The following is a 10,313-nucleotide window of genomic DNA, read 5'->3' as shown; positions in this document are numbered from 1 at the left end:
GACAGAGTCCGAGTCTGTCGCTGCATCATTAAGTCCATTGTAATACCATACTGGTAAGTTAAAATCACTCTAGACATCCTTCATCAGTCCAAACCAGCAGGTTGGTATCGCGGTGTCCATGTTCTTCCTAGATGGACTTTTGAGTTGATCAGCTGAGGAGCTTGAAATTACAGCACCACTCAATATCCAGACATATTTATTGACTATGACATTACCCATTTCAGCCCTATGAGTGACTGACACCATGTAGACACAGCCATGCCGATATAGTCTATGTATTACTGGTGTGTTTCTGAGTTATTTTGTGTCCTCTGACTGGAGTACTGTATCATCTGCACTGTCAGGATAAGTCTTTTGGCAAGTCGATCAAGAGGAGTTGGAGACAAGACAGTAACTGTGTAGAACTCTACCATGTTTTATTTGTGTTTTCATGAATTAAACTTAAAATAGATATGATTTTGTGTTCTGGCAGGACCCTATGTTTTTTCCTTTTTTGGGGAGCTCATACTGTATTGTCCGAACTCCAGTGGAAAAACTCTACCATTGATGTGACGGCAGAGTACAGAACCAGATGCAATACATTCTTGAAATCCTTTTGTTCCAGTCATTGTTATTTTTTTGTCAAGTTTTCTGTGTACTCCATGTTCCCAACGCTACTAGATCTGATCTTTAATTGTTTGGAAGTTCATGATGCAAACTCCCAAACCCGACCGGGTACTACACCGTAGTATTGTACTGTAGTTGAGACCACCCAGCCTGAGCCATTTGACATTTGCAGACATTTCTTTGCATTATATAACATTCCTTCCTACACGTAGGTACGGACAGTGCAGTCAACAGAGTGGAAGTGGCCTACAGAAGCATCACAGATAGAAACACTTGGAAGGCACTGGGACAGCGCATACCACCACTAGTCCCCTTCAGAAGTAATAGGAATTATAATAGAAAGTAATAGCAATAGAAACTTGAGAACAAACCCTCGGATGAGCCCCAAAAGCCCATTGTCCTAAAAATGCAGGCCCATATTTTCCACACAAACAAATGAAGACACAAACCAGCTCCCTTGAAAACAAAGGCGGAGGTAATAAGTTATCTTCCACAGGTCTGGAGGACTTAGAAATGGTGTGAGGGGCTCGGTCATTTAGTGTACTTTAATTTGCAAGTGTAAAATGGACAGAATGAATCTCGAGTCTTGGTATCAACTGATCAGTCGCTATTGATCAATAATTTAGAAAATGCCACTTCATTGACAGGAAGACAAAATATGTAGGTCCGGCTGTTTGAGAAATCCCCTCGTACACTCAATCACTGGAACAGAAATTGCTGGCTGCTTTATAATAACACAGCGATGTTTCTTTTCCCCTGCAGATCAATGCTAATCGAGCTCTTACATGATGAATGGAGTCTGGACCGTTTTTATCCCACCAGCAGCACAAATAGGGCATGAATGCTGCCGGAGATGGAGTTTCACTCTTTGTTATGGCTTCACACTCACAGGTCTTGTCCAGAAGTTTAGAATCATCCCCAAATTTTTCTTTGAGTCAACTTCAGTCTGGACGGGTCTTTTTAAAAAAATGGTACATATTTGAAGATCCAGACAGTGATGTTTTTTTTTCATTTTGCCCCAGCGGCCTTTTGAGATTCCGGCAGCAAGACAGCACTTCTTGTCGGGAAATTTGAAAATACTTTGATATTGAAGCAGATATGGCTGCTTCTAAGATTTTTGAGGCAATTTCATACATTCTCAGGACATGACAAGCATGGCCACCTTTCAACACTGCTGTGCTCACACCATTTCATTTCCATTTTACCTTTGTGCGATTTGTTTTGCCAGCAACGAAAATTATTAACTTCTTATGCTGCATCCCTCATAAAGGGTAGTTTTAAACCACCTAAAAAGTTTGTCGTGATATGAGTTGCAGCGTGTTATGGCACTTGTACTGAGCATTTGACACTTATATCTATCACAGTTTTAGCTGAGGTGGCTCGGGCATGGTTCGGACAGCCCCCTGGACGCCTCCCTGCAGAGGTGTTTCAGGCACGACCAGGTGGAGGGATTAAATCTATTCACTGGCCTGGGAGCTGGTGGATGTTGCAAGGGAGGAGAACGATTTGCATGATGTTTGTAAGCTGCTGTCCCGGTGACCCGGCAACAGACAACTGGATGAGGATGGCTGGATGGTTTATAGTGTTCTGTGAGTGTTGCATGTACTATAGCATCATTACATTATGGAAAGATTGAAAGGTAGCGCTTGAGGAACAGTTATTATTTCTCACCCGTGCACCAGCAAATTTTTCCGACAGTAAATATACAGCATGTAATGCATTGCTTTGTTTCACATTTTGTCTGTGCTGCTTTTTTTTTTTTACCTCAGATGCCGATGCATTGGTTTCCTTTTGTGTCTGTCAGTTTTTGTTATGTCTTTTTAGTCATGTTTTATTATAATCAGTTGCTCATGATCTTTCTAGTCCTTTCTCCTTTCAAAATTCGTCAATGTTTTGAGTCAGAGATATTTTTGAATGCGGTATTTATAAGTTATTCTACTTCTTTGGTAAGTTCAATACTGGTGAGATTATTTATAGCCGTAAATCCCTTTTTTGTGAAACAATCAAAGCAATGGCGCCCCCAGCTGTGCATAGAATGAATTGCAATGCCCCAATTGTGTTTTAAACATTTTTTATTATTATTATTATTCGTAGTAGTAGTATTCCGTGTATTATTAGATTTATGATATTTATTTGTCTCACTTTCTTGTTATTTTCGTTTCGAACAAATTATCCTGAATTATTTAAATGATTAATTTGAATAATTCCTTAAATCGTTCGCTTTTTGCGAAATACAATAAAATAATATCGTTGGGAAACTTCACTAGTGATGATGAATTTAAGTCGACGAGGATGGATCGAAGGTGAAGGAGGGGGATATAACGGCAACTGTGGGGGAAAAAACTAACAGGAGTATCAACTATTATCAGCCCAGTTGTTTTGCTAATCACATTTTCAAAGAGGTCAAATTACGGGAAATCACAGCACTGGCCAAGAGGCTTAAAATGCAGACAAATATTAACATTTTTATTTGGTTCAGTTTCACATTTATTACCCATCTCAATGTTGTAATTAAAAAAAAACATATTAATAATTTATGTGACGAAAACAATAAGTCGTTTGTTTCTGGTGAGATACGTGGACTGCTCGCCTTTTTTATGATTTATTAATATGTTAATACACTTACATCAGCATTGTTGCAAAATCGTTATGAAAGTCCACAAACGTCCTTTACACGCACCAGTTTGTACAACGTTCATTGTAAAAAAAAAGACAAAAAAACTACAGCTCCCGTCAACCACGTCGCTTATTGATGACGTAATCGAGAATTTTCAGGAAGGTTGCAAAACAATTGCGTCAGATAACTGCGCAGTTGTGTGTGGAAGGTGAACAAGGAACGCTGCTCGTAAGTTGCCTTTATCTTAAGCGATTCTAGTTACATTCATGGTCGTTTTGTCTCTATTTTTTGTTGATACATGTTTAACGTGGTGTGTCTGAGACTGTTTTACCGCTTAGATTGAAACGTTGGTTTTTATAGTCACGCTTGTACAAGCTAACGTCGCGACGTAATTCAACTGCATTCAACTGCGTCTTTAATTTCAAGTCTATATAACGACATCCTGTTGCCAAGTTAATTGTATTACGTGTTCAAAGACCGGCCCGGGACTAAACAACGCCTCTTTTATCTTCTCAGATAGTGACACAGCGCCAAGACCATGTTGGTGGCAAGGTTGACCTGCCTGAGGAGTGTGCCCCTCACGGGGATCCGTCATGCCCTCACTCAAGCTCCCCTCACCCCGAGGGCTCCCACCATGAAGACCTGGACCCCTGTGTTCAGGCCACAACAGGTACGTAGATGTCACTACTACTCACACCTAGATATGAGTCGCGATTCTGGCTGAATGAGTTTTGTTCATCTTGTTATTTAACATACCGATTCGTCTTCAGTTTCTGTTTATACTTTCAACAATATTACAATGTTTGAAATAATTCTGCTTTCTTTAGTTTCACCATAGGATTCTCATGATGATGTTGCAAGACTGTATACCCATATATTATTACATTGTCTTCTGAATCTTACCTTCAGTGCACGTAATGTACTTTTTTCACTGAATAACAGTTGTTTGTCTTTCTTCTCACACACCTACCACTGTCAGCAATACATTCAAATTGTTATTCTTATGAGCATCTGCTTTCTGTCTTTGTGTCACTGCTACTGTCTCTAAACCATACATTGTTATAGGCCTCACAACTGTCCGGTAAAGCTTACCTTGCAGCTGCCAGTCTTCAAGTTAAATGCTGAAATTGTGTCTCTCCAGAACCTCTCCTCAAAGGCAAGATTTGGTATCCGCCGGGCAAGGACCACCAAAGACCAGCTGAAGGAGGCTGCTTTTGAACCTGCAACTGATACAGCAATCAAAAGTAAACACTTGATATCATTCGAGCTTTTGTTTACTCTGTAGTCTCAGTGGAACACACAGTTAAATAATTCAAACCGTTTTTTTTTTTTCATTGTAGTTGACAGCATGGGCAGGTTGTTTCTGGCCGGTGGCGCTGCAGTTGGACTTGGGGCTTTGTGCTACTACGGTCTCGGCATGTCTAATGAGGTTGGGGCCTTCGAGAAGTCAATGTGAGTAAGCAGTGTGTTTGTGAAGTAACAGTGAGTCAACCCTGAAATCTTGGGTTATGTTCAGAACATATCCAGCATCCTACACTGCTGTTTTTTTCCACAGTTGATTATTTTCAGTTGCATAACACACAGTCAGACTCCTCTGTCATCACCAGAAACTATTACCATACAATATAGAAGAACATCATCATTCTGAAAATATGAAGCCTGATGTAGTCACTACTATACACAAGCAGATGATGGACACCTGTAAGCTCAATCTTAGCAACATTTGTGGGTGTGTTTATATCAAAGCGCTTAGTGACAGTGATTCTGTTTGCTGTGATAGTCCACCAGCTAACTGTTTTGGAGCTACAATCCTTTGAAATAGTGACATCAAAGTTGACTATTTCTTTGAAAAAAACTGTTACCTAAAGGTACTACTACTACTACTACTACTACGACTACTAGTACCAATAATAATAATAAAAAATAAATTAATAATAATAATATCACAGCATACTTTTTAGAATGCTATTACCAAAGTGCTTCACAGGCAAATGGCTGAAAGTATTTTCACTTGCTCGACCACGACGGTGGCCCGCTAGGCCTTCAATTTTAGAAGGATATTACAAAAGTACCAGCCATTGAAAGTGAGGAGACCCGGACTCGGATCTGTGACTGTAATGGCGTCATTTGTAATTCCCAGTGTAACATTGCTATGTCCACTTTTTCTTCTGCAGCCCTTAAAAATCCATTGGTGTTGGACACTTTCTGTAAACACTGAGCAGCACAAATAATCCCTTGGATTCAGTCTCACAGCATGACATTACAGTTTTCGTAGACTGTAGCCTGCTAACTTAGCCTGTGAATTCTCTATCATTAACATGATTCATAATGTCTAGATCAATAGTCGAGGTGGGATCGGTCAGCTGCGATATATTTGATTGTATTTATTTATTTATTTTTAGATTGTGCACTCTTATTGAATATGTCCTTACTTGATAGGATTGTTGATCTGCAAGTACAATAGAGTGTCATTTCTTCCTGCAGGATCTGGCCTCAGTATGTGAAAGACCGGATCAGTTCCACCTACATGTATTTCGCAGGAAGTGTTGGACTGACAGCACTTTCTGCCGTAGCAGTTAGCCGGACCCCAGCACTGCTGGGCCTCATGATGCGAGGATCCTGGCTTGTGAGTTTCCAAATAAAGATGATGGCGATGTCATTTTATGATACTGACTTGTGTATGTATGCATCTCAGGCGATTGGAGCAACATTTGCAGCCATGATCGGTGCTGGAATGCTGGTGCGCTCCATTTCCTATGAGCACAGTCCGGTTCCCAAGCATCTCGCCTGGATGTTGCATGCAGGTTTGTCATCTTTTACTGAGTCCATTCACTGACCTTGAAGTTCAAAAGTGCTGTAGGTTGTGTTGTAGGTTGATTATGTTGTCCCTTGCAGGTGTGATGGGGGCTGTCATCGCCCCTCTCACGCTCCTGGGTGGACCTCTGATGTTGAGAGCTGCCTGGTACACAGCAGGGATCGTGGGCGGTCTGTCCACCGTGGCCATGTGCGCCCCCAGTGAGAAGTTCCTCAACATGGGTGGACCTCTTGCTGTGGGATTTGGAGTTGTCTTTGCTTCGTCCATCGGTCAGTACAATTTACTCATAACTCATCCTTTAGAGTGTGTCTCATTTGTGATCTACAATAGGTCTGATCTTTTGGTAACATGAATGTCATTATCCAATAAATGGTGTTTTATTTTTATATCATCTTTCTCTTCTTAGCTGTACCTGTAGCATTTCTGTTTCCGGCCTTATCACTTTCACAGAAGACGTCATCTTTTGTTATGCTTATATGCAATGAAAACTTAAAAACACCCTCACAGTTCCATCCTAACCATCTCTGTCTCCTCAGGGTCCATGTTCCTCCCCCCTACCTCAGCATTTGGAGCCGGTCTGTACTCTGTGGCCATCTACGGGGGTCTGGTCCTCTTCAGCATGTTCCTCCTCTATGACACACAGAAGGTTGTCAAAAGGGCGGAGACTCACCCGCTCTATGGTGTGCAGAAATTCGACCCCATCAATGCGTAAGTTCCACCATCATGTACTGACCACATGTGGTTTAGAGGTTCTCACCAGGTGATTTTCTCTGAAGGTGTATGGGCATTTACATGGACACACTCAACATCTTCATGAGGCTGGTGATGATTCTGGCCGGTGGAGGGAACAGAAGGAAGTGAATACCAGCAATGTCCTGACCTTTAACTGTCTACTGGGCTCTCAGCTTACATCAATAGATTTTAACAGGTATTGCAGGTGGAATGGCACTTCTTGGATCAACAGTGGAAAGTTGTGGCTTGGATTGACTGCTCCGGATCACGTTTCATTGCTTCTTCAGTTGTAATCCTCCTAGTTTTTATTTATTTTCTTGCCGATTTATGTTTTTGTGACCCAGATATAGTTCAGAAATCAAAGTTCCATCTACTCTGACGTTGCACTTAAACAATATTTGTTTTGAGAAATTGTAAGAGAAAATAAACATATTGCACCTCACAATGCTGTTTCTGTCATTAAATGTGTGAAGGATGAGGGATTTACACCCACTGGATTTGTATTATTTTAATAACTAATTTGATTTATATAGTGCCATTCAAGCTCACAGGGATCACTAAGTCCTTTCTCAATAATAAAACACAAACACAGTTGTCCAAATAATGTATAGACATGCATATTTACTGCAGTGAGGCAGGAAAAGGAAAATGAATTCTCGGTAAATCCAGCAAGCAGACCAAAATCACAGAGAGCCAGTCTGTAAAGGTGTGTTGTTAAAAGGTTGAAAAGAAGGCTGTACTTGCTATATGATGATATACTAAGTGTGTGGTATGAGGTTTCTTTCTAGAGTCATAGCAGCTGAATGTTAACTGTTTTTTTTTTTTATTTCTTTTTCCTTTTTCGTGGTTCAGCTCATCATTAAAGTTTAAACTTTATCATTGTTGACTAGAAGAATTCGGAATGTTTATTTTTAACTCTTAATTTTCTTCTAATTCAGGTAACAAGGTGTGAAATGTTCCTTGTAATGATTAAAGAATATACTTTTTTATTTACTAAAATACCATTTTAACAACATTTTAATGTATATTTCTTTACATTTGTGTTCGGTTTTTTAAACTTATGAACATAATGCTATTGTGTCTGTCTTTTCTGTGAAAGATGCGAATTCATTATTTAGTTTAATTTATTATTATTCATTTATTTTGCGGTAAAAAGTTGCTTTTTTTTTCTTTTCCACAGTACTTACAGTAGCTTCATGTCAGTCGGAAGTTTTCTGCTTTACCACTAGATGTCACTGTTTTGTACAATTGGTAACTATATTTCAATTTGCAGTTTTTGGATCGTGATGCACAACGTGGTTCTGCTTTGTTTACCTTACCGTTATGAGCACCTACCATACACTGACATTTGTCTACCAGACATGCATTTCAAAAAGTTGTTGTAGTTGAAGAAGCCAAGTTGGGATGTAGACAGTAGATAATACAGTATTACCGGTGGTGCAGAAGTATACCAGCGGAGGTGAGTGTGAAGGCTGAGAAGATGGAGCAGTGCGGTGAAGTGGGCATCGTTCATTGTGACGAACCGCTTCACATCCTTATTTGCATGAGCTTATGTTGCTCCCCTCTGCAGGATTCTGACCAGACCACCAGGTGGGGGGTCCGCCTCGTATCTCCTAACAAACAGTCAGCGTGTAGCAGAAGCAGATGACAAAGGCTTAGCGAGCTAATCCTCTTGTCCACCATCTGGCTGCCCGGCTAAAATTAAATCCCCAAACCAGGACACCATCAGCAGATGCTCACATCTGTAAATATGCAGGTGTTTCATTAAGGTAGGGGCACGTGCTGCTCCATGGCTTTTCATATTCAGGGACGTTTGCTGTCCAGCACATGAGATTAAGACGCCAGTCATGGAGGAGGTAGAGACAAAGCTCCTCCATGGCCGTTGACGGCTGAGGTCAAAGGTAACTTCTGCCCTCAGGTGAAACTTCGTGGTAAATCCAGCACAGGAGGTCATGACCTTAGCTGCACTTCAGGTGACATAATCCACCTGAGAACCTCAACTGAGGTTACTCCATGTTCTGTTGGCCAGTTTATGAGTGGAATCAATCTGATGTCTGACCACAGTGGTCATGTCATATCTGACCCCTGGTCTCCTCCGACCAAGAAGCTCCAAGAAAATCTGTCCAAGAAGGCAAGTTAGTTCGTCTCTTGTCAACAAACAGCTGTTCTGTGTTATGTTTTCTGGAACACAACGACCTGTGTTTGACCCAGCCTGCTTGCTAATTTTAGCAGATGCCGACACAAGGAAGCGGTGTGGGCGTTCGAACCCATGACCACTTGCACTGTCACCAGTAGGTCAATGGGCCTAATCTAACAATCCTTTTAACGTTTTAATCCTGTCATTTTACTGGCAGTGTACCGCTCTGGTGAGCATCGATGGCAGGCTCACATGCAGCGCTGGAGTCTGTGCTATCACATTCATCACCTGCCGCTGCAGTCGCCGTACACCTGCTGGAGTTTGCCTTTATTTTCCACAGCAGGCTCATGATTGGCTGTGTCCGCAAGCGTGTGTCATCAAACGTCATGGCTATTTTTGTAGCTGTGAAAAGAGGAAGTGCTCAAGTCTGCACCTTCATGACTCACAAAGTCCATTATAGATGACAGTCTATTGTTCAGAAGGATTATGTTCATGTCCTGATGCTGTTGACTCTTCAGGTCCTGTTGCCAGGGCACCGGTGTCTTCCATTGTCCACGAGTCTGGCTGTGGCCCGTGGACTCTTCCTTCCATCACTAACAAACAAGGGTTTCTTCTGGTTACTCCATTTACTTAGTTACATTTCAATTTTAGAAGCCAAGAAAAACACATTTCCAGTTTATTTTATTTTTAGTTTCCTCACTCTCAACAAGCCAGTTTAGTGGAAAGCAGTGAGATTTGTTGCAGATCCTCTACACAGTTCAATTTACAGACAGACTCTATGATTATACTCATAAACACCTTGCTATCTTATTTTAAAGGACGTACGTCAGTGTTTGTTTGATCTTGATAAACATTATACTAAGATGTACTTTCTAATGTGACATCATATGATTATTAATGCTGCATAAATATATCAGTCTGTACTCCATCAATTCACACCCATTGAACTACTCACCATACCTTTGAAAATTCTGGACCTCAGTGCCATAACAAAGCATATATAAGTAACCACTAAACACTAACTCCAAAAGAGTTAAAAAAAAAAAAAAAAAAAAAAAAAAAAAGGCTTTACAGTCTACATACTGCAGGGAAAGCGGCTGAGTACACGTTGAACAGGTCGCAAGTCTGTCAGAGGGCACATTGAATTGAATTAGAGTTGTAATTTTGCACATTTACAACTTTTGTTATACCTGGTTTTGTCGTACCATACTATTCAATCCTATCCTTGCCAGGTTTCAGTTCCTTTGAAGAATTTTCATCTTTTTTTTTGGTGAGAACAAAAGTCAAATAACAAATCTCTAAATGTACTGGTAGATTTCTGTAATTTGAAGTTGCCTTGATGGAGTCCCAGTGGTTTCCGGGTGTCCATGTGGGAGTTACTGTCGATCTGGAACAGAAAAGACTGT

The 10,313-nt window shown here is 40.8% G+C and overlaps 1 protein-coding gene across 1 annotated transcript; it reads left to right on the top strand.

The window, feature by feature from the left end:
* Window positions 1-3,371: 3,371 nt before the first annotated feature.
* On the top strand, window positions 3,372-7,658 carry ghitm (growth hormone inducible transmembrane protein). The gene is made up of 9 exons (XM_053882562.1): window positions 3,372-3,451; window positions 3,740-3,893; window positions 4,365-4,467; window positions 4,564-4,675; window positions 5,708-5,849; window positions 5,919-6,027; window positions 6,119-6,307; window positions 6,575-6,746; window positions 6,815-7,658. Exons 2-9 carry the CDS (start codon window positions 3,762-3,764, stop codon window positions 6,897-6,899), a joined length of 1,044 nt encoding a protein of 347 aa, XP_053738537.1. The 5' UTR covers window positions 3,372-3,451; window positions 3,740-3,761; the 3' UTR covers window positions 6,900-7,658.
* The last annotated feature ends 2,655 nt before the right edge of the window (window positions 7,659-10,313 follow it).

Source organism: Synchiropus splendidus, chromosome 1, assembly GCF_027744825.2.
Source record: "Synchiropus splendidus isolate RoL2022-P1 chromosome 1, RoL_Sspl_1.0, whole genome shotgun sequence".
Lineage (NCBI taxonomy): Eukaryota > Metazoa > Chordata > Actinopteri > Syngnathiformes > Callionymidae > Synchiropus > Synchiropus splendidus.
This window is presented reverse-complemented; position numbering and strand designations above follow the sequence as displayed.